Genomic DNA, 24,662 nt, shown 5'->3' with positions numbered 1-24,662 from the left:
ATGTCTTTCAGTTCCAGTGTTAAATGCTCATTAGAAATTAAAGCTTATTGATATTTGAGAATGTGTTCTTGCATTATTATGCCTTTAGATACTTGAAAATGGTGTCAAAATAACAATATTATCGTTTATCCAGATAGCTTCTGGGATAATTTATCGTCAAGCAAAATTTGTTATTGTGACAGGCTTAACTCCACATACATATAGAGAAAAGCAAACCATTGTGGATCTGAATAAAACAAACATATGGAAGAAATCTAGTCTTACATTTCAATGTACAACATTGAATTTCTATCCTGTCCAATTATTTGACAGGATAGATTTAATCATAAAACATATTTTATGATTATGTGATTTTTTTCAAACTTAAAATTATTTTAATTCTCAAGCAAAAATTTCAGTCTCAAGAGACAAGATATTTATTTCATAGAATCATAGGTTTCACATATGAAAGTGCAAAAGTACTTGTTTTCATACTTTTTGAACTTAGATACATTTTGGAATGTTATAACCACAAGATGAATTGATTTTGTTGGATAGATCAACATCCACATATGATTTTCTAAAAACAAAAATCTAAAAAGCATGGCGTACATTTGTATTCAGCTTCCCTTAGGCAACACATTGTAGAAGCAGAGTATTCATGATACTTCTGTGAATGATTTATTCCGAAGCCCCTCCAGAGCCTGATGATATCCTGAGGAGGTAATTTAGTCATGAGTCAGCTGTATTGGAGCAGCGACACATCTGCAAGACACTGGCTCCTGACGACTGGAGCTGCATTATACAGCACGTATCTATTTGTACACTGCGACTCAGGGAATTTTCCATCATTTCTCAAATCATTTCTCCAATAATTGGAAAAAATATGGAAAAACTGAGGCGCTGCTAAAAACTGGATGTTTCTCCCAACATCCATATACAGATATCTGATATACATATCTGTTAGAAAATATGCCTAAAAACGATCATAGGGTCAAAATGCTCACTTGTCTTATAACTGCACACATAATTACTAGTGTAGACGCCAACTAAATAAGCCTGAATCCTGAATTATAATCAAAAGGTACTTCAACAAAAGTCTTAATCTTATGCAACTGGATTTTTGCATGTTTTTCTTTCTTTATATAGGTCTCATTACATTTGTAAAATGTTTTTGAATGATTTGTCATTGTGTAACACTTTCACATTTAAAAAGGGATGTGTGCAGTTCTTTGTATTCATCTATCATATAAAAATCCTGGTGAACTGAATTCAAGCTTGTGGCTGTAACAATGCAAAATGAGAATAGACCTTCAAACTTCAGCAAGGCGCCATAGTTACAGACAGTAATCCTGTTAGGTAAGGCATGCCTGAATAATGGTCTGTATCTGCCTGCTGGGAAGACCAACTCTGTTGATCTGCTGTGTATGGACACAGGCCATGTGTACTTAAACATTTCAATCACATTGCAGTCATATACAAGAATTCATGTGTGATTATTTCAGAAAACAATGGCAGTAGCTTAGTTAGTCCAGTTTATTTAATGGAATTCTGATAAGTGAGTGGCACTTGCCTTCTTCTTAAAGGTAGACCAGGCAAGCATCTGCTGATAGCCACATGACAAGAGTCCAGCCGGGTTTCATCTCCACCTCCGCCACTCATAAAACTACCGTCAGGATAATCCTTTAGCCCGTCATCACCAGAGCAACCATTATTTCCCCTGAGGTTGCTGGTGCAATCACCTTGAGTCTCCTCAAATCTTCTCTCTTCATCATTAAAACTGTAGAAACTGTTGATTTTTGATGAAGAGGCATTGAGTCCTTTAAAAGGAGGCTGGAACTTCTTGGGTTTCTGTGTGAAACCTGCAAATACATAAGAAGGAATTGGAAAATGCATGGCTTTCAGCAGTGCTTTCCTGACATAAGAAATTTGGACAGAACTTTATTATAAAATTTTTACTGATGATTGCATGGGTTTAAATCAGGGCCTGAAATGATTATTCTTGAAAATCTCTCAGTATTAATGCGGGAAATCCCAGCAAAAATATTACAGCAATGTGCAATAACTTGGACATTTGCGTTGGAGCCATGAACTAAAACGAAAAACACTTCCGCTACCCGCCTGTCGCGCTCTCCATTCCTCTCTTTAAAGGCCGGATTACACTATTCTGACATTTTCTGTCATGTTTTATAAACCACATCCGATTATTTATATAGACGTTAAAAACGCGCTTCAATTACAGTACTGTAATGAAAAAACCGCTCCGCTTTAGGTAAATTGAACGGGATGTGGCGGCGCTCACCTTGTGAATGCGAAGGCGGATGTGACGTTGGCGCGAGAAGGACCGCCAGTTTTGTTGATACAAAAACAAGCAACTTTCCAGCAGACAGCTGCAAACGTCGTTATCGCTTAACATTTACGGCTATGCCTTCGCGCTGCATCGCGGCGTTTTGCTCCAACACTCGTGAGGATGGTGTGAGCTTATTCAGGTTCCCGAAGGAGCCTGAGCTACTTTCGAAGTGGGTGAAGCAGGTCAGACGTACCCGTGAGAACTGGAAGCCCACTCCGACGTCTGTTCTGTGCTCGGAACATTTTGAGTTGCACTGTTTTGATTTTGTTCCCGTATTAAAGGAGTCGCTTGGGTATTCGGTTCAACACAAGCGCGTGCTGCTACCAACAGCCGTACCTACAGTGTTCCCCAGTGGCACAGCTGGAGCCACACCGGGCAGCGGTCAGTATGGTCAGGGAGGGAGTGCCATAGCTGGTCTGGCGAGCACCACCGCATCCCGCTGGATATCCCAACCCGCCCTTCGGTCTTGCATAGTCAAGCTAAAGAGGATGCAGGTAAGATCCGAGATCATGTGTATTTAAGTAATGTAAACATGACAATTATTTATTAAATCTTACAATCATACCAGAATTAGGATGGTAAAAACATTGAAGGTAATCACACTTCCCATTTTCCTTGTCTAAAATATCACTTTGTTCTATGTATTTAATGAAATAACTGCTGATTTATAGTTGTTAGCTGTGTATACACACACACACACACACACACATACACACATGGGACTGTCTATTGATTAAAAATATTGACATCTTCCTACCATAATGGCCTAAGTCAATTTTTGCCATGAAGTCTACAATCTTGTTATTAACACTTTAAATACGAGCTACTTCTGCTGTCCCAGTATCTCTCTTACTAGCAAAACTAACAGCTCTTGGATTTAAAGCTTTTAATGGTTTGGTAATCAAAACATGGAGCACATGTTAAAACTAAATGTAACTTTGTATCAGCTGAAGGGGTGCCCTGTGCTGAAAAACACCATAAGAAGAAATGGCGCTGGAAGTGTCAATGATGCCATGCCTCTGACAACTGAAGAAACATCAAGTGAAGCTGAACTGCAGAACTTTCAAATTACAAATTACAGAATAGCAAATCTTTTAGGGCTTCTACAAGTCAGATATAAAACAGTTTATTAAAGTAAGCAGAGAAGAACGTTTCTTAATTTAAAACATTACATACTGTACAAGGCAGAGAGAGATTCAGCCTCCTGTTGCATGTCCTGAGTGGCTGGGATATGTGTAAGAGGTGGAGGTGCATCTAACTGCCACTGACTGCCTTCCAGAGGCAATGGTTTCCTGTCAAAATAAGGTTCAGGAAAAAAAAACAGGATCATTTCCCCCAGAAAGTGAACAATAAAACTCTAATTGTGCAGTGGATCTCTAAGTACTTACACCTTGTGTACAGTAGGCTTCTCAAAAAACAGACTGTCCAAGGACACCGTGCAGTCATCTGCATCAAACATCACTCCAGGTAATGCAGACTGTCTTTTAAATGTGAACCACAGCAAGTTAATCAGTCAGCCTGCGTACTGGCGACAGAGGTTTGGCTATAAAGAAAATAAGAACAGGAAAAGTTTCCATGCCACAGACTGACAAATATTTCTCTTATCCTTAAATGTAGATCAAGGTCCTTTTTATGGTGCAATTAGAAGCTCATAAATAGATACATTTTAAAGCATCAAACAATAAGTTACCATTATGTTCTGGTGCTATTCACTTAAAAGATCCAACACATTTTTGAATAGTTTAATATGAAATAAAGAATATAAAGTAATAAAACTTATAAAAAAAATAAGCTACCTGTTTGAAAAGTGCTCCATTGTGATAGCAGGCAATATTTTTTTGTTCAATCATTTATATACATTTAAACCCAAAAGTATCATACCTCTAACAGATTTAGACTTAAAATTGTTTGACTTCAATCAAGAAGGATAGTAAATAAAGAGTCTCCTTAAAAGAAAATAAAACAATGTAAAAATGATTATGAAGTTTAAAAATATAACCGTTTTATCTATTTTTTTATTCTAAAAAAATGGAATGTCAGAAATTATAACTATCATTAAAGGAAAATCTTTATTAGTGTTACAAGCCAACAAAACCTTCTTATAATTACTGTCCTTCCTTGCATGTTTCCACTTAAATTTTATGCTTAGATGTAGCATTAAATTATGTCCTATTAATGCACCTCATATAATTCAACAAGCAAAAATAAAATCCAGTTCATATAAGTCACAAAAGTCATGTTAATATTTAATCTAAAAAGCTCAAATTGATCTTCTTGAAATCCTACTTTAAACATTCATATATTCAATTAGTATTGTAAATCTAAATCTGTATTAGCAGAATTGAGGTATATCAAAGATTTAAAATTAAATGGTTTAACATTGCTAAAAATAAAGGTATAACATTCAGTAGAATCAGCACTCAAAATATTAGTAGAATTTTACTTGAGCATATACTTAAAAATCAAAACGAATACACTTTTTGTCAAAACATTAATAATTATTGTGCTATTCTTAAAGCAACAAGTGTAATAACTGTTGCTTCTTTTTTTAACATAAAAGCAATTAAACAATCTTCTTTTTTTTTTTCAAAAAATTGTTAAAGGAATACACTTTTTTTAGCATCTTGTCGTCTGCTATCAGGGTGAATCTGCTTGAAAGCCTGGATCTGGGCATGTTTTCAGTTGTTTTTATAAAGTTTAGACATTTAGATTATTTTTTATATAGTGGGATGAATAACTTCAATTTTTTTAAGACCTCCGTAAAGCCCTTACCAGAGTCACAAACTACTACAGTTATCTTTGTGGAGGCCTCAGGTAGCTATTTGGATTGTAATACTCTTACTTTACAGAGAGAAACACAAAACTAAATACCTGAGGGGTAAGCAAAGAAAACGTCCTTAAAAATGCTAAGTAACCAAGTTGTCACCATGTACACAATGCATACAGATTGTGCATAGCTTTTTGTTATTTTAAGTTGGGATAATTGCTAGCCTGCGACAGACTGGTGACCTGTCCAGGGTGTACCCCGCTTCTCGCCCGGAACGTTAGCTGGAGATAGGCACCAGCAACCTTCCCGACCCCACTAAGGGACAAGGGTGTAAAGAAAATGGATGGATGGATGGATAATTGCTAGCTTGTTCTAATGTATTCCATATTTTTAAAAGATTTTAAAAACTATTGTCTTTGGCTTGCTTCTATAATATAAAATTGTATACAAGCGTTGCTAAAACTGATATTAAATAGATTCAATATGATAAAAATAACAGCAAATATTCTTTTATGATACCTTTTTTGAGGTATCCTAATTTTTTCAGGACCTTATGCTCTGTGACCAGATGGCCTACAATTAGCAAAACAAGTTAACACGATTTTAGCAACATATTTCTTTGCTTTGTACTTCAAAACACTGAAGCTGCATGTTCTGTTAAAAACTATGTAATAATGTTTGTGTGAACAATTTAGTGACACACAAAAAATAATTTTTACCACAACTATCACTATTTTTTTTTATGCCAGACAGCCATATTGGATTTTAGTGTAATGGTTAAACCTTAGATTTTCAGGCCCCTTTTATTTATTTTTCTAAAATAAAAAAAGGCCTTTAACTTCTGATTAAAATTAAAACATGTCCTTTAATCAATCAAGTAATGTCAATAGAAAACTATATGTTTTTATTTTTGTTTTTTGACATAAAACAACAAAATGGAAAGGCATGTTGAACAGTTTTAATATGAGGAAGGCAAGCTTGGTATTACCGTGGCAGTATTTGTTGTACTGTTATAAGTTTGAGAACTACTGTACAAGATGGTGTGTTTATACGGCTTTTAGCTCAAATGAATAATTTTAATTAATATTAAATTTACTATTTAATAAAACTATTATCACTTTAGAAGCTGTCAGTGTGTCACACGCCATTGCTAGCTTAAGTTAGCTAATTACCGATAACCGTCCACTATGACGCCATAATGTTGATTTACCTATAATGAATAACGACATAATTAATTCTAAATAATCTTTGTGTACGTACCTGTAACAATAAACATATACGTCCATATTTATTCCAACATTGTTAGGTACGTCTGGAGCATAAGCCTTGACCCTCTCTATCAGTATTCGACAGTGTTACTCTACAGGAGCTGAAGGTTGAACTCATATAACGCAGTAGCTACTCCATTTGCATGTTTTTGTTTTTGACAGGTCTTATGTTCAGATGTCACCAGAGCGCTACACGTGAAAACTGTGAAACAGGTCGGTCTGTGAACTGTTGGGATGCTTTTAACAGAGTGTAAACGCGTCTTTCTTAGGAAAGAACGCTAGACAGGGGACTGGACAGGAAAATTACCGGTCACAAAAACAACAAAGGCCAAAGAAAAGACAACCTTGGGCAGATGGTGGTAACATATCAACTCTCCTGTTGGAAGATGATTCCTGTCTTTGCCTTATTGGCAGCTGTGAACAGGGAAATGTTTGAGTCGCAAATGTCCAACCCAGACAGAAAAGGGATGTTTAATTTATCTAATATAGTCAAACGATGTTTAACCGCCATCACCTAAAAAAAATATGCCACCCAAAAGAGATGGTCATTAACTCAGGTTTTTATGCCTCCTATCTGGACTGAACCATTACGATGTTTTTCGGGGGAGCATGGCGCCGCCGCGTCACAATACGTGACGAAATTATCCACGACACTAACTCTAAGGAATTTGTCGGCTTTGGCGTTTTTATAAAGTAGTCCCACCATCTGACTCGGTTATTTGAGCACTTAGTGTTTCTGTAGTCGCAGATCTGACTGGATGAGTGGATACCCTTACAAAAGAAATGATCCGGCCCACACCAGACCACCACGGAAAATGGCGACTGTGAAATAGATGGAAGACGAAAGTAAGAAATCATTAAATGCAGCGTTTCGGTAGTCTTCAGCTGTCATCCAAGCCGCTCAGAGGTAATGCTTGTTTGTTTATTATCGTGTTATCCGTGTTTCATTAGCAACCATCGAGGGGATGATTGTCATTAGCCTCAGTTTAGCCTGAGGAATAGGTTTTGGTGTGGAACAGCCTTAATGGAATGGTCTGCAGCTCCTGCAAGCAGCATCCAACAACACAGTGTGACACAACTGTCAAAGAAATACTCTTATTCCGCAACTAAACAGAGCTGCTAAAGCTCCGATTGATTCTGGAAGTAGATACATTTAGTCATACATAGCAGCTGTCGTTGGTAGCATGATACTGAACTCCTGTACTGAAAGTTTCAGCTCTGCAAAATCCACCACCGCCTCATCAAAAGCCCTTTGCCATGTCCATGTACATTCAGTACTGCCATGTAAATGTGACAAACACCTTCATCTGCCAAAACCCTACTCAGTTAGTATGACACTTTTATTGCCCTTCATATCCTAGAGCTCTCACTCCCTCGACCTTGTAGTTTCATAAACAGCCACAATTAACCATTGAACTCAATTATGATTTGCGTTTAGCTTTATAAGCTGTAAATGGTTATTAGACTAACTCGTCATATAGCTGACTTGCATATAACAGCAGAATTGATGAAATAACATTATTTAGCAGCATGAAAAATATACTTTCAAAAACATCAAGATTATTTGTAACTTGTTTTTTTTGTCTGAAAACAAAATGTTTACTAAAACAAAGAAATGCAGAAAACATACATAAAGCTTAAAAGCTAAAATATTGTTTAAAAAATGTTCATCAAAATTGCGAACTCATAACAATTAGGTTCTGATTGATTATCGCAGTTAGCATTAGGGATGCACCGATTGCAGTTTTTTGACCGGTCGCTGATTCTGATTTTGGCTGATACCAATTTTTTTTTGTCTGAAGTGTCGCTAAATATAGCTCGAAAGTCGGTGAGTTGGTAAGATTGGATATTGTTAACTGTAAATGTGCCGACATGAGATGGCGCATTTACAGTTGTCAGGTTTGACTGACAGCTCAAAGGTTTTGAGCTGTCAGTCAAACCTTTCTCACAGCAGAGCAGAAGATGTCAATTTTTGAGCCTCAAAAACTGGAGAGGTAGATAAGATCGGTGGATGAGATCGACTTCATATGCAAGTATCGGCCAATCACTGATATCCCAAAATTTAAAAAATCAGCGCCGATGAATTTTGAATGAATTTTAGCGCTACACAACCTAAAACCATTGAAGTTAACTCTAATGACTGGTTTGATGATAGCATCGTCTTGACTAAAGAGTAATAAGAAATCATGCAGTTTTCATTCTGGTTGGTTCTGACTAAAAAATTTAATCTTTATCCAAAATTGGAAAGTACATAATCCTTAATTGTCACTTGTTTGGGGCAACAACAACACTTGTGAAAGCTATATTGCTGAGAAGAAAACTTATCAAGCTATTTTCATAACCAGAGGAACAACAGATCAAAAAAAATTACCTTCTGCAATATATTGAAACATGTACGCGGTTCAACTTAGGCTGCGTGGGAGTGAGAGAGCGCAAGACTTTCAACACATAGCTAATCACATTAATGTCGCTTAATTTTATCCTTTTAAATTTTCGAACTACTCTTCCACTAGGAATAGCCCTATAATACAACCATAGAGTGAGATGTACTAAAACAGCAGCAACACAATTACAAAAACTGGACACTGGTAACAGTTAATGGTACTGTACCATAAAATGTTTACTGTTTTTCTTCATATCTTCACTTAAGGTATTCAATTGCCCAAAAAATGTACTGCTGTTTTTGCTACTGATCAAATGTCAAATTTGAGTTTATTTGAACCTTCCACCTTTAAAGTTGCAAAACATACACAGAATCATACCAAAATTTTACGTATTTATTAATACTAGAATTACTCATTTGCATTCCTTAGTTGCTTAATGTCACTTAAAAGCTTCTAATTCCAACTTAGAAATGGGCGATTCAAGATTCAGTTCACATACAATGATGAGCCAGATGGGCTACAATGCAACATGTCCCTAACACAAGCAAATGACTTCCCCGCACCCAATAAAAAGAGAAAACAATAGCATACCAATAGCTCCAGGGAAAACAACATCACATCAGGAAATGCGCAGTTATGGTGACACAAAATTCCGTGGCAGTGTGTGTCACTTGATAAAGCTGTCCTACTTGCTCCTGATGCTACTACTTGGTTGGGGTGTTACTGTAGAGTGTGGGGATCACACTCTCCATGTCCTTAAAATGAGAGGTGAAATCCACGAAATTGACATAGCCCAAACACCGTGGTTCATAACTTCTGTGGATGGTCACTGATCCTTGGTGGTAAAAGCTACATTGAACCTTTGAAATGACTTGCCTTTTCCAAGATATAGTACAGACCAAAAGTTTGGACACACCTTTTCATTCAAAGAGTTTTCTTCATTTTCATGACTATGAAAATTGTATATTCACACTGAAGGCATCAAAACTATGAATTAACACATGTGGAATTATATACTTAGCAAAAATGTGTGAAACAACTGAAAATATGTCTTGTATTCTAGGTTCTTCAAAGTAGCCACCTTTTGCTTTGATTACTGCTTCGCACACTCTTGGCATTCTCTCGATGAGCTTCAAGAGGTAGTCACCTGAAATGGTCTTCCAACAGTCTTGAAGGAGTTCCCAGAGATGCTTAGCACTTGTTGGCTCTTTCACCTTCACTCTGCGGTCCAGCTCACCCCAAACCATCTCGATTGGGTTCAAGTCCGGTGACTGTGGAGGCCAGGTCATCTGGCGCAGCACCCTATCACTCTCCTTCTTGGTCAAATAGCCCTTACACAGCCTGGAGGTGTGTTTGGGGTCATTGTCCTGTTGAAAAATAAATGATGGTCCAACTAAACGCAAACCGGATGGAATAGCATGCCGCTGCAAGATGCTGTGGTAGCCATGCTGGTTCAGTATGCCTTCAATTTTGAATAAATCCCCAACAGTGTCACCAGCAAAGCACCTCAACACCATCACACCTCCTCCTCCATGCTTCACGGTGGGAACCATGCATGTAGAATTCATCCGTTCACCTTTTCTGTGTCGTACAAAGACACAGTGGTTGGAACCAAAGATCACAAATTTGGACTCATCAGACCAAAGCATAGATTTCCACTGGTCTAATGTCCATTCCTTGTGTTATTTAGCCCAAACAAGTCTCTTCTGCTTGTTGCCTGTCCTTAGCATTGGTTTCCTAGCAGCTATTCTACCATGAAGGCCTAATTCACACAGTCTCCTCTTAACAGTTGTTGCAGAGATGTGTCTGCTGCTAGAACTCTGTGTGACATTGACCTGGTCTCTAATCTGAGCTGCTGTTAACCTGCGATTTCTGAGGCTGGTGACTTGGATGAACATATCCTCTGCAGCAGAGGTGACTCTTGGGTCTTCCTTTTCTGGGGCGGTCCTGATGTGAGCCAGTTTCTTTGTAGCGCTTGATGGTTTTTGCGACTGCACTTGGGGACTTTCAAAGTTTTCCCAATTTTTCGGACTGACTGACCTTCATTTCTTAAAGTAATGATGGCCACTTGTTTTTCTTTACTTAGCTGCTTTTGTCTTGCCATAATACAAATTCTAACACTCTATTCAGTATGACTATCAGCTGTGTGTCCACCTGACTTCTGCACAACGCAACTGGTGGTCCCAACCCCATTTATAAGGCAAGAAATCCCACTTATTAACCTGACAGGGCACACCTGTGAAGTGAAAACCATTTCAGGTGACTACCTCTTGAAACTCATCGAGACTGCAGAGTGTGTGCAAAGCAGTAATCACAGCAAAAGGTTGCTACTTTGAAGAAAATAGAATATAAGGCGTATTTTCAGTTGTTTTACACTTTTTTGTTTAGTACATATTTCCACATGTTAATTCATAGTTTTGATGCCTTCAGTGTGAATCTACAATGTCAATAGTCATGAAAATAAAGGAAACTCATTGAATGAGTAGGTGTGTCCAAACTTTTGGTGTGTACTGTACATGGGAACTTTGACACACTGCTATTGGAAGTATGTTTGGTATTACGTCATATCTACCACCTAAAGACATTTAAAGGACTGCTTGGACAACTGGAACAGCTTCATTACCAGTTACTAGTAACAGGCTTTTAAAGAAAAATACTAGTTAAACATCATGTGGTACTCCTCAGCTATTTTTTTGTTATCTACATTTTTGTTTCTTGGGAAGGGGAGCACTTGCCTTTGGTTCCTTTCTCTTTTAAGGTTTTTTGTTGGCTCTCGTGGCCTTTATTTTGAAAGTAGTTTGACAGGAAAGAGGGTTATGAGAGAGGGGGAAGACATGTGTCAAATGTCGCCAGGCTGGGAATCGAACCTGTGACCACCAGCGTGAGGACTAAGGCCTCAATGCATGGGTTGTGCTTTTGCCCCTGCGCCACCACAGCACCCCCGCCTTTGGTTCCTTTCTGGAATAATATCCAGCAGTATGCAGACAATGGACTTTCTTAGCCAGTGTTATGGTCAGGAAGGCCCTTGACTTGCACTACCACTACACACTATTGTACAAGAGTGATTGATAATCATTTTAAGTTCTACATAACACATTCTTGGGCAATTGAGGAATTCAAGGCAGGAATTCTTTTTGCCTTTTCCACAACAACTGTGAAAACAGTTCAGTTTTCCATTTAAGGTAGGTGTAGCACTGCATACTGTATATCCATTGTTCTTCTTAACATAAAACAGTCTATAGAGACTTAACCATTTTCTCCAGTTAGGAAAAAGTACACAAATGTTGCTGTCATTTGAAAAGTAATGCAGAGGCATTGATAGCAGTGGAAAATGTAGATTAACTGCAACTCATTTCTATTACAGTATTTACCAATATCGTGGCATAGTTTTCTTATATTGTTGAGACCTAGTAAACATCGGATCATTTTTGGTTAAACTCTGTGAAAATTGATCTTGGAATGACTATTTCAATTTCAGCCATCCCCAATTCCTACATGGTATGCCACACATTTGACAATGTACAGCTTTGGTGACAAAAGATTGCATGACAATGACTGTACCTACATCACATTAAGAGTTGTTCAACCTACTTGTAGTTATCTTATGACTTATGATCTCGTTGGGTGGTGACCACAGAGTCTTGAGCATTCCATAGCCTGAAACCCCTGGTCATCAATGGCAGCAAAACTTCTGCTGTAAATGTCGCGGTGCACTTTGCAATTGGCTTTCCTTTTCTGAGTTAGGTGGAAGCTTTAACTTGCTTACTTGATGATTCTATGCTGAGAGTGGTAGGTATGATAAAAGGTTGCAGTGTTTTCAGCTGTTTTTCACAGCCTACATATTGTGCCTCTTGTCCAAGGAATTTTCTTTAAGGTGCAGAGGGTACTGCCAGTACCCATGTGACTTTATGCGATCACCCTATATTGTGTGGGCCTGGCCTCACAATTGCAAGCTTTCAGGTTCTGTTTTTGCATTGTCAAAATTAAGTTATCAATTACAGTAAATGTCTGCCTATTCGTGGTCGAGTATTCACAAATTTACGTATCTGCACATTTTTCTGGAACATGGCTCCAAATTGTTCACGGAAACTTGCCTACGGGTGGATTGTTTTGTAGAGCATATCTCAACTATTCAAAACAAAATGCTGCATGGAAAGCAACATTTTAGCACTGCACTACTGAGGCGTTATTGGCTGGCATTTGCACAGCACCCAATCCAGAAGCATGATTTGTTTTTCTTGTCACTGATTGTCTGTACCCCAAGAGCAGTGATTAGGAACACCATATCAGCTTTTGTGGTAGTGCCAAGACTGCTTCTACTGTGTATGTTAATGCCTATCATGGTATATGTTCTGTTTGAACCATTAAAATAGGCAGTCATAAGAGTTTCCAGGGGGACTTCGAGGATTTTAGCTATATTTAGCCATATTTTAGCTTTGTTAATGTGACTTTGTCTTCTGCTTATCCAAGATCAGGATGTGGTAACAGGTCCAAGAGGGAAACCCAGACATCCCTCTTACTGGGGACACTCTTTAGCTCACTCTTGGGGATCCCAAGCTATTCTTAGGTCAGATGGAAAATATAGTGCCTCTAGTGAGTTCTGGGTCTTTCCAGGGGTCTCTTCCTACCTCCAAGGGTTTTCGGATCATTTGAGCTTTGGTGACAAGCTCAAATTGTGTGTTATGTCACCATAAGACGCAATCTTATAATCTTAGCACTACTGCAGCATTTAATGTCCACAGTCATGCAGGGGTTATAGCCAATCAGTGGTAAGACAAATTAATAGTAGCCCTGGATTGGCTGCTTTGAAAATGTCAGCCAGTAGAGTATCAAGTAGCATTGCTTATAGAGATTTCAGCTTCCTAAATTGCATTTTCTTTTGAATATTTTTGTGGTACTCTACAAAAAATTTGTGGCGTGGCAAATTTTCCACTAATAATTTGAACTTGCGCTCCATTAAAAAAAAAATCAATGGAAAGTTGTATCTAATACCAAACCGCGAATAAATGGGGATCCACTGTAATTTTAATTTCTGTTCATTAAAAAAAAACTGACTGATTTGTTTCTTTTTGTATGCTTTCAAATGTTCACGAGTTTACCTGACATTCAAAAATGTATTTCATCTGTCTGTTGTTATTGTAATCTGAATAAGCTTTTCTTTTGTCTTCCAGGTCATGGCCATGGAGGTGTCATGTCTGACAGGTGTTGATGAAGATGAAAAAGATGCTGATTCTGAAATTCAGTCCCTCATGCTGCTGCAACCTGTGAAAATGGCGCAAGATTCGGCCTCTTGCACCGATTCTTTTGACACGCCATCTTTGCATCAAAACAATGTCCTAGATGTTCTGTCCAACTCGGATATGTTGTCTCCAATCGGTTTGGCGAATGGACCCTCTTTGCATCAGGCTACTCAAGCTCATGAACTTCACTGCATTACCTCCGAAAAAGACGAGGAAAAGAGCATCACCCAGCTAAAGACTGTGCAGGAAATCGACAGTCCTGGAATTTGGGGATTCGACACAGAATCAGCAGAGAATTCATTGGACGATTTCAGCAGTGCCAGTGACCTCAACTGGGACCCTCACAAAGAGTTTATGCAGTTTCTTTTGGAGAACCACAATGATTCCCCTGCAGAGGAGCCAAAAGAGGAAGTTGGTCTTGCCAACAGTCAAAGGAGAAGGAAGAGGAAGATGGACATGGTGGTAATGGTGGATCCTTCAGAAGATCTATACCCGGATCTAAGCCCCAAAACATTGGAGAAATCATCTGATGCTGAAGGCTACGTAGACTCCGGTCATGTTAGAGACATCAATAAACCACAGAAGTTGCCCACGCCACAGTCATCTACAGCAGATGTAGTACCTAAGTATCCAAACGGAACAGTAAAGGTCATTAAGCAAATTCTGTACAAAACACCTGCAAGAAGTTCACATGGGAATAACATAAATGATAAACATTCAACACTAAAAGGGCGGCTGAAAGTGAATTCTCATTCACAGGGGAGACCATTGCCGTTCCCTTGCTCAAAATGTAATCTGGTGTTCAAGAAGGAGCATCGCTTGTTTAATCATATGAAGTCTCACAATGACCCCCCCAGTTATCCAGCAAAACCCTTTATATGCAGAGAATGTGGCAAATGTTTCAAACAAAGCAATTCACTAATTGACCACATGTCCACCCATGAAAAGAAAACGAGACTCATGGAAGAAGAAAGAGATGCAATTGACAAGAAAAAAGAAGACGCAAAGTTATTCTGCCCTCAGTGTCCATTTGGTACAAGCTGCCCAGACTCTTTTGTTCAGCACGCAAAAACTCATGAAAAAGACAAAAGAAGGTTTAAATGTGACAAATGCAGTTACAGAACCGTGACTGACCACGATCTTAGGAGACATAGCGTTATGCACCACACGGTTATTAGAGTTAGAAAAAGAGTGCGGAGGGATGATAATGATATGTACCCTTGCGAAATTTGTTCCTATAAAGCTTTTGGCAAGCAAGTTTTTGTGAATCACTTAATCCTTCGTCATCAAATGTCTTTTGAGGAATACACAAGAGCACAGAAAGAGGAGACAAATGCACAACAGTCCAGGGACCGCAAGTCACCTGGGCGTAAAACTCAATTCGAAGATGCAGAGTTTACGTCAAAAATATCAGTTGAAGACGTACCCGACGAGTCCAGTGGAATTTCTGACCTGTTCAAAAATAGCAAGTTTAAGCGAGATCCCAAGTCTCAGTTGACAGAATCAAAGCTTGACAAATCGATTAACGTTCTCTTGTCTCGTCAGAACCATAGGAAGACAGGCGACGAGCAAAGGGATGAAAGCAATAACTCTAGCACAAATGATTATTATTCCAAAAAGGACAAAGACTGTTGTGACGAGTCACAAGAAATGACGTCGGTCAAGGTTGAAGAGCCTGCTGGACCACAGCATAGTCCTAACTTTAACCTGGAGCACTCACCAGTCAAAAAGTCTCAGTCTAAACGAAAAATGTCCACCCCATATCGCAACACCTCCGACCAAGACTCATGTTTCATTTTACCAAAACCTTCGCCTAGTCCTAAGAAAGTTAGCTCAGAAGATGCGTCAGACCATGATGAAAAGGACATTTTCCCAGTCAAAGAGTCCGAAGCCAACGGTAATCATTTTAGTGATGTGATCAAAAAAGAAAAGAAACACATAATATACACATACAGTAGGAGGATGTCCATGAGAGGTGCTCTACAGGCGTCGAAAAAGCTGTTTGAGAAAATCAAGACTGAAGAACAGGAACAGAATGAGGTTGAAATCAAAGAAGAATGCATTGAAACCGAGGTATTTCAAGAAACATTCGAGGCCCACCAAATCCCATTGGGGGAATCCCCCTCAGACGATTTGTCAGAGGCAGAAATGGACACCAAGAAGTGTCCGTACTGCCCTGCTGTTTTTGAGTCAGGAATTGGACTGTCCAATCATGTGCGTGGACATCTTCACAGGGTTAGAGTGAGCTATGATTCACAGCATGGTGGGTCTCCACAGGAGGTTGGTTATCAGAACAAAAGACCACGAATCCGGCGGAAGAATTCAGCATTACGGCGACTGAAAAAAGGTATTATTTGTGCATGTCTTTTTATTTTAAAAAAAAAATGAAGTCAAACAGTTTGTTATAACAATGTTAAACAAGTAAATGTGAAATAACCACACTTTGAGCAGCAGTAAGAGAGACATAGTGAGAAGAAAAGAAGAAAATATTGAGCGAAAAGGCAAAGACGGATGGTTTGATTTCATATTTAGTGGAATTTTGCAATAATTTGCTGCCAACAAAGTGTACTTTCATGTGAAAGCTAGTGATAAACTTGGATAAATTAAAAGAAAAAAGAACTCTGCTGGGGCTGCACAGTGGCGCAGTTGGTAGAGCTGTCGCCTTGCAGCAAGAAGGTTCAGGGTTCGATTCCCGGCCCCGGTCTTTCTGCATGGAGTTTGCATGTTCTCCCTGTGCATGCGTGGGTTTTCTCCAGGTTCTCCAGTTTCCTCCCACAGTCCAAAAACATGACTGTCAGGTTAGTTGGCCTTTCCAAATTGCCCCTAGGTGTGAGTGTGTGTGTGCATGGTTGTTTGTCCTGTGTGTCTCTGTGTTGCCCTGCGACAGACTGGCGACCTGTCCAGGGTGTACCCCGCCTCTCACCCGGAACGTGAGCTGGAGATAGGCACCAGCACCCCTCCCGGCCCCACTGAGGGACAAGGGTGAAGGAAAATGGATGGATGGATGAAGAACTCTGCTGTGTTTATTTCTTGACTGACCTCCAACTGCTCAGTCAAGAATGTTGGGGTCTTACCCTGAGAAGAAATGAATCTTACACTTTACCAAAACCTAGCTCTGTTGGGAGCAGCTAGCATGTCTACCAACAGAAAAAAGTGACTTGACATCATCATTTCCTGTAAACAAATAAAGTTCAGTTTTTGTGGTTATGTTTTATTCCTGCATTTGGATGTGCGATGAATGTCCCTGGTCACATATTTTTAAAGGTTTTATTGGCGGGAGTAGCCTTTATTTGAAAGAGTTCAGAAAGGAACGTGGGTGATGAAAGAGGGGAAAGACAGGCGGCAAATGTCACCAGGCAGGGATTCGAACCTGTCCTCAACGCGGCCCACAGTCGCTTCATGTGGGCTATGCTTTGCCCCTGTGCCTCCACAGCATCCTTGGTCACCATTTGTTTAGTTTTCTACGCAGGCCACAGAGTTTATACTAAATTATTTCATGCATTTCTTTCCAGCTTAAGGAGTAACTGTAATGAAGGAATTCCACCGTCTTGGATTGTCATCATAGATGGGTTATGCTATCTTTGATGAGCCATGATTAATGACAATATTCAAAGCTGTCTTGGTGGTGCAGGTGGAAAAGCAAATGAATAATTCTATCATCAGTCAATACGAGACTGGATTCAACTGGGGTCTGAAGAAAACATTGTGTTCTTGTGGAATCATTAAGGCTTTCTCTAGCTAGCACAGCCATTTTTTTCTCTCCAGAAAGTTACCTAGAACTCACATGTCATAGTCAAAGTCTTACTTTGTTATAGTGCATCTGTAGTAAATGCTAAATTTCTATTCTTAGCACATGCTAGTAGTAGTATCCAAGCCATAACATTAAAATAATGTTTTCACTTTTACCTTCTTTTCTCCCTACAGCACTACAGGAAGATTCAGATTCCGAAACTGTGAGGACCATTCACTCTTGTCCATTATGTGGGGACTCATTTGACAACAGAACTGGACAGTCCAACCACATACGAGGTCATCTGAAAAAGCTCGGAAGGAACTTTTCTACAAAGACCAAATCCCCATTAATTTTACTCCGTGAGCTGATGCGCGACAAGAAGGAGTGCCAGCGGGCCTTTCAGATTCTGGGAAAAAGACGAAACCATTTCCAGTACGGTGCTTTGCCAAAGCTGCCCATCGTCAATCGCTTCGCCTCTTCTCAGATGGGATTCCCAAAAAGTCACTCGGTTCCAAACCATTGCACTGATGCCAAACCACTGATGCCCTTTTCTTTAGCGGAGGGCAAATCTGAAAGCGGGCAACTAGAAAAGCTGGATGTTAAGACGTCCCTCTCAGGCACGACCGCCCTGATTGGGATCCTGAAAAAGAGGAAGTGTCAGGAAGATGCAAGACAAAAGGGATCCTCTCAGATGTCAAGAAACAGTTTACCAGTTTCGTCGAATCCTGAGGAAAGTTCAGGATCAAAAGTTGTATCTTCACTGCCAAACTTAGTACCTGGTGGTAAGTAACTCAAACAGAAGTAAATGGGTTAGAGGGAAAATGAATTTATCCTTATTCAAAATGTATTATTGTAGAAGAAAAGATTTGTTAGCGATATTACCACCATTGATTATTTTTGTTGAAGTAAGGCGTCATCAGCATACAGGAGCAGTTTCCTGAACACTGATAATCAGAATGGGATCAAAACATCTTTATATTCTAATCGAAATGTATTTATTTAAAAGGGACATGCACATTAATGGATATTAGTAACACGTGATGTAAATATGCTGACTTTAGCAAGACCGCTAATTTTCATCTGCTCTCCATTAGCAGATAACCCAAGTAAATGGGTTAAAGAGAGTAAAATCTCCCATGTTTAATAATTAGCACAATACAGGTAATACGTTAATCCAGTTCAAATCTGTATCCATGTTATTCACAAAGCACATTTAAATGAATGTTTAGCCAAAGCACTGTTACAATACCAAAATAGATCAAAGACACAAATAAATGTAAACAATGAAAGCTAAATGAAATGTTCCACAGTCTGTAGTAAAATAGAAACAAACAAATCATGTCACTCTTCAAAAGCCACTGAAATTAGTGTTTTTAAGAGAGACTTGAAAACATCAAGAGAAGAAGCCTGTTTAATATGTAATGGCAGCTTGTTTTTGTAGTTTTGGAGCTTCAGCCTAGTTTAAACCACCAGAAGCTGATCTTAGGGCCTGTGGTGAAACATAAGGCTGAAGCAGGTCAGAGAGGCACAGAGGAGCTCTGATCACCACGTATGTTAAAGTGTCATGTTCACAAAGGGGATAAATCAGATCAATATGTCCTTATATGGAAGCGTCTAAATAGAAAATAGCACAGAGATTAATAAAAAAAACAAAAATTCTCAACATTTGAAACAACAAAAAACAAATTTACTAGCATGATTTCTTTATTAGTCTGACCCGCTTTAGCTGGGGGAAGGGAGAGGTTATATTACACCACCTGGAAGTCGTAAAAGGATCTTTTTTTCTTTTTTTTTTTTCAAACCTGAAAACAGAATATAAAATAACTTTTACATTCAGTTGTAACGTTACAAATTGCCCCAAACAAATCAAGAATGCTCAGAATTATTCCAGATATCTCAAGCTCGATTGTTTATTGTTTATTCAAGTCTAAAACAATACAGAAAGTTGGACACAGAAATTTGAAAAATGTAAAAACAAATTAAATCAAGTTCAAACATTATAACCTCTGTGTTCTACCAGAAATACAGACGACTCTACTGCAGGTCATTTCATTTAATCAGACCAGCAGTGGGAAAATGCTCAGCTTATGTAACAACTGCATCAAATGCTTGGAGATCTGCAAGGACACAGACCAGGTTCTCCACTGACCAGAGGAGTCAGCCTCCAAAAAAAAAAAAAAACACATTGAAATGGTCAATTTTAGTGTGGTGGGTTTCAAATTAAAAGCACTGTTAAATAGCAGATGGTTTGTTTCCAGTGATTCTCATGCATCACTGCCCACTGAAGTGTAAAACACACACCGCCCTTTATTCAACCAAACTGGTGCTTGTTAGCGGCTGTGCTGGTTGCTGAGGGACCGAGGGAAGAAGTTTGAATCTTTTTTTTTTTTTTTTTTTTTTTTCTTCCAGGCTTTCAGTCTGATCTCGGGTCAAATCTATCAGGCTGTCAAAGGAAAACCACTACATTAAATTTACCAGACACGGTAAAGAATAAACAAAAGTGAAAGAGGATTTGGAGAATTTAGACTCGTTTGCCAAGTTTTCCTGAACAAATGATCCTGAAGCCAGGCACTTCTTTTTTAATAAACATGCACTGTTCTACAGGCAACCGTCAAATCAAAGGCAATAACACTTTAACTGTCCTTAAAAATGTTTGTATGAACTGCTATTAATATTTTGAATTGAGAGGGATTGAAGCTGAGGTGTGCAACTTTTGTAACTTTTTTCTTTTTTTTTTTTTTTTACATATTTGTTAAAACTATCAGCATTTTGTGATGATATGAGACAGATAAACTGTGAAAAAAAAATCTATCTCAGTGCTAAGACCCTCCTCCTGGCTGTGATTGGTTGTGTCTGACCAAGCGAAGTATTTATGAAGTTAACACATGGAGAAGGCAGAGGAGCTGGATTTTTTTTTTACAGATTATTTGTCTCACACTATCCTATCACACAAAATGGTGATAAATTTAGCAAATATTAAAAAAATAAAAGTTATGTGCCATAGCTTTAAGTGTCAGACATCCACTTTTGACTTGATTCCCTTTGACTATACCAGATATTCACTGCTCATAACCATTTCAATTCCCCCCCTACAGTGGCCATGGAGAACCAACAAATGGACTATAATTTCACTTTTAAATCATAAAGTGTTGTAAAGTGTTAAATACTGATGATTTTGCCTTTTCTTTCTTAAACCAATTAATTGAACTTATTTTCTACTACACTACAGTACGGCATCGTCAGCATAAAGTAGTAGAATGAGATGGAAACCTCCACAAACCATGTTTTAAAAATGTTCAACAATGTTTTGCTTGTCATCTGTGTCTTTTTACAGAAAAGGGTGAATTCAATAGGAAAGTGTGCATCCACTGTAATGCAACTTTCCACAGTGGAGTTAGCCTGTCCAATCACCTTCGGGCTTTTGCAAAAAGACAACAGATTGCCTTACTGGAAGGGACCAGTAAGTTCAGCTTTAAACATGACTTCATTTACATTTCTAACTAACTTATTGTGTGTCCACCTCACACAATAAGTCATCTTTGCACATTTTGAATGTATCTGTATTTGATCCATACTGCCTCACCCCAACAATGTTTAAAGATAGCATACACCACATACTCAGCAATATCAGTTTTTAAATACTTTTTTTAATTTTATTTTTTTAGAAAACGGTGGTGGATTCTAAAACGCTAATCATAAACATTAGTTCCGCTAATGCTAAAGTGCTACACCATGGTGGCATTTAGCTGAACTTTACATTAAAGTGCTAACCTCAATTCAAGGTATATCTTCCTCTGAAAGACTACGACCCTTGAAGAATTCTTACCAACACAGATGTAAAACTCTTTTCAACTGAAAGTTTACAAAACAGCCAAGTAAATTGGCACTTTAGAATTTGTTTAATTTAGAAAAACCTCAGCCGCTAAAGTTAGCAGAAGCGCTAAACAAAAAAAAATTGCAGAACTGGAAAACAGAGTTCACTTTTAATCGAGGAGAGAGTCCCACGGTTCAGATTTTTTTTTACCTTCATTTTTCAATTTGACATGACACAGCCATGTTTTATAGATGAAATTACCCCAGAGCCATACAGTTTTAAAGGTTCTGTGAAGAATGTCTTCTTGAAGTCAGAACCAGCATGTTACAAAACTCTAAAGTAAAAGAGAACCAGTCTAGCCAGACTAGAAGTGGTGTGACAACAACTGAGGCAACTTTAGTTGACTCGACGTGAAGCCCAGCAGCAGTGTTATGAACAACCTGCGAGTATTTTGGACCTGAACTTTGCATTATTTCCAAAGTGGCAAAAACAGGAGCCACCCAAAGATTGGGCCTGACTGTCTAACTTTAAACAAAGTTTAAGTAAATGTTCTTAATAGAAGATTTAAATGGCGTCACATTTCTGCCAAAAATCCAGAGGAGCAGATTAAGCAATCACAGTAGTGCATATCGTCACCTTCATAAAGTAATAACATTTTTTGCTAAAAGTGGGGGTTTTTTGCCCATAAGATCTTTTAGAAAGAACAAGGGGATTTTATTTATTTATTTATTTTTTTGCTAAAATCACTTGTAAAAAATAAAAAAAAAGATAAAAATGGCTGAGACCATTGTTGTAGAAAGGTGACACTATATTAATTGAGAACACTCACCATCCTGAAACAAGGAAGCAGGAGCTGAGATCCAGACAGAGATCTGTGAGCAAACAATGTGTGAAATGTGTGTATCAAAGCTCCACCATCGACTGATTATTATAGTGTTCATTCATAGCAAGGCTGCGCTGTAATCTGACCCATCACTCTGTGGGTTTAACTGGAATTCTCGTCTTGCAGCAATTCAGTGTAAAGCGGTCAGGACGCGTTCAAGGCCCGGTTTGAAGAAGAAGACACTGCCCTTAGCCCAGAGTCCAGAGGAGATGTACAGGCTCACCTGCAGGCAAGTTTGTTCTGCCTTTTCAAAAGTTCTGCTGTATGACGGCATATTGGGGCCATTGTTGATGGAAAATGGAAAAAATAAAAATTCCGTAAATAATTTCTGAGCTCCTAAAGTCAAAAATTTTGCAAGATGAAACAGAAATTCTGAGATTAAGCTCAGAAATTTTAGTTTTAGAAAAAACTTGGAAATTTCAGTTTCAAAAGTTGAAAACTTTTTCTGAGTTTCCAAAGTCCAAAGACTTAGGAAACTCAGAACATTTTTAAGTGAAATTTATGAGAGTGAGCTCAAAATGTTCTAAGTTTTGTCTAGCAGATTTTAAGGTCAGGAATATACTTATGTTTTTTTCTAGAGAATTTCTGACTTCAACATTTCCTTATTTTCTTGAAAAATTCTGATATCTCAAAATGTCCAAATTTTTTGCAGCAAACTTTTGGAGCTCAGAATTTTTTTTTTTAATTAAAAAAATTTCTACGATCTCATGGTTTGAGTTTTTCTAGCAAATTTTCTACTTTTGAAGCTCAGAAATATACTTGTATTTTTCTAGAAAATTTCATAGATCTCAGTGTTCTTGTTTTTTAAAGCACATTTTTTAATTTTCAGAGCTCAGAAATGTGCCCTTTTTCTAGTAAATTTCTGAGATTAGTCTAAATGTTTCAGAGGTTTGTTCTAATACATTTTTGACTCTTGGAACTCAGAAGTTTACTTTTTTTTAGGTGATTTCTGAGATCTCAAACTTTCCTTGTTTTTATTGCACATTTTCAACTTTCGGAGTTCATAACTTTAGTTTTTTTTTAGAACAGATTCTTGTAGCGTCATTTTGTAGTTCAGAAATGTCTGGGTTTTATGTAGAAAATTTCTGAGATCTTGTTTTTTCTAGAAAAACTCAGATGAAGTTGAAAATGTATTAGTTATTGTAGAGGAGAAATCTACTTCTCTTTTGTTTGCTATCTACAATGACCTCAACTCTCCTCCATGCTCTTGGACGTTAAGCTGTTTTCTTGGAGTAAAGAGGAATTCGCCTTATGTTCCTCTCCAAAGGTTCTGTGACCTCGTCTTCCAGGGTCCGTTGTCAGTCCAGGAGGACTGGATCAAACATTTACAGAGACACATTATGAACACTGGTGTCCCTCGCACTGGGCTCGGCATGGCTGAGGTCACCTCGCTGTCCATAAACCCCCCCACCCTGAAGACGGACGAAGACGGCTCTTCGCCGGTCGCCAACGCTGCCTCATGAGGCCAAAGGGGACCTTTTTCTAGATTTCACTAGATTGTATGTACGTGTACATTGGATGTTTGTTCACTTACTTTTGTTTTTAAAGTCAATGAAATAATGGCCAAAAGGACAACGCAGCCCCAATGTTTTAGACATTGCGCCTGTTTGAACATTTTGGACAGATGAGAAAATATTATTTTGGAATATTGTTACCTTCGTCTCTTTTTACATGGTCCATTTATGAGGAATTAAATTCCAAATGGATAAGACTCCTATTATTTTATGCAGTAATGTAGTGTTGGATCCATTTCTAAAGAAGACAACTTATACCTCAGACTTTTCATGGTTTTAGTCCGTTTTAGTCCAGATCCGGGAGCCGTCGTTGGTCCTCTTAGAAAACACATTTTTCTTTTTCGCGTCGCAACACGACCCAGTAAACACACGACCCAGTAAACACACAGGCCAGAGTTTAAAGCGATGACACTTTTTTTACTTCAAGAGCAAAAAAAAAAGAGAAAAAAAAGTCTGCAACCTTTTATAATACAAATAAAGTGTTTTATAAAATTTCAGTAACTGCATTGTTTTTAACTAAATACAATAAAATCTGAAAGTAGGTGAGAAAAAAACGCCCTAATGCGCACAAACCACGCAGTTCATGCCCTTCGTTCATGTTACCTATATTTAATGTTTCAATATACTGTTTTGAAATAATTTAATTTGAAATGTACTATATCACAGATACAATGCGTAAACATTTGTGTTGTTCTAAATAATGATAATAAAAAAAAAACAGGAAAACTAA

General features: G+C 38.3%; 2 protein-coding genes across 3 annotated transcripts in view; one reads left to right on the top strand and one right to left on the bottom strand.

Annotated features, from left to right (window-relative positions):
- The window catches only part of hfm1 (helicase for meiosis 1), a 19,935-nt gene extending 16,147 nt beyond the window's left edge, over positions 1–3,788 (bottom strand). Inside the window, exons 1-3 of the mRNA XM_088014394.1 lie at positions 3,718–3,788; positions 3,506–3,621; positions 1,553–1,841 (exon numbers count right to left, since the gene is read on the bottom strand). Coding sequence (XP_087870520.1) covers positions 1,553–1,841; positions 3,506–3,621; positions 3,718–3,788 — 476 coding nt within the window. The remainder of the gene's footprint in view (positions 1–1,552; positions 1,842–3,505; positions 3,622–3,717) is intronic.
- znf644a (zinc finger protein 644a) lies at positions 2,317–24,662 on the top strand. 2 transcript variants are annotated; one of them, XM_015005937.2, is made up of 6 exons: positions 2,317–2,823; positions 13,920–16,335; positions 17,913–18,503; positions 21,056–21,181; positions 22,545–22,647; positions 23,686–24,662. In XM_015005937.2, exons 1-6 carry the CDS (start codon positions 2,404–2,406, stop codon positions 23,879–23,881), a joined length of 3,852 nt encoding a protein of 1,283 aa, XP_014861423.2. In that variant the 5' UTR covers positions 2,317–2,403; the 3' UTR covers positions 23,882–24,662. The 2 variants fall into 2 exon arrangements, with proteins under 2 accessions (XP_014861423.2, XP_014861424.2); XM_015005938.2 differs by lacking the exon at positions 2,317–2,823 and adding an exon at positions 6,962–7,271.

Source organism: Poecilia mexicana, unplaced genomic scaffold, assembly GCF_051168715.1.
Source record: "Poecilia mexicana isolate PSO_F unplaced genomic scaffold, ASM5116871v1 scaffold_17, whole genome shotgun sequence".
In the NCBI taxonomy this organism is placed as follows: Eukaryota; Metazoa; Chordata; class Actinopteri; order Cyprinodontiformes; family Poeciliidae; genus Poecilia; species Poecilia mexicana.
This window is presented reverse-complemented; position numbering and strand designations above follow the sequence as displayed.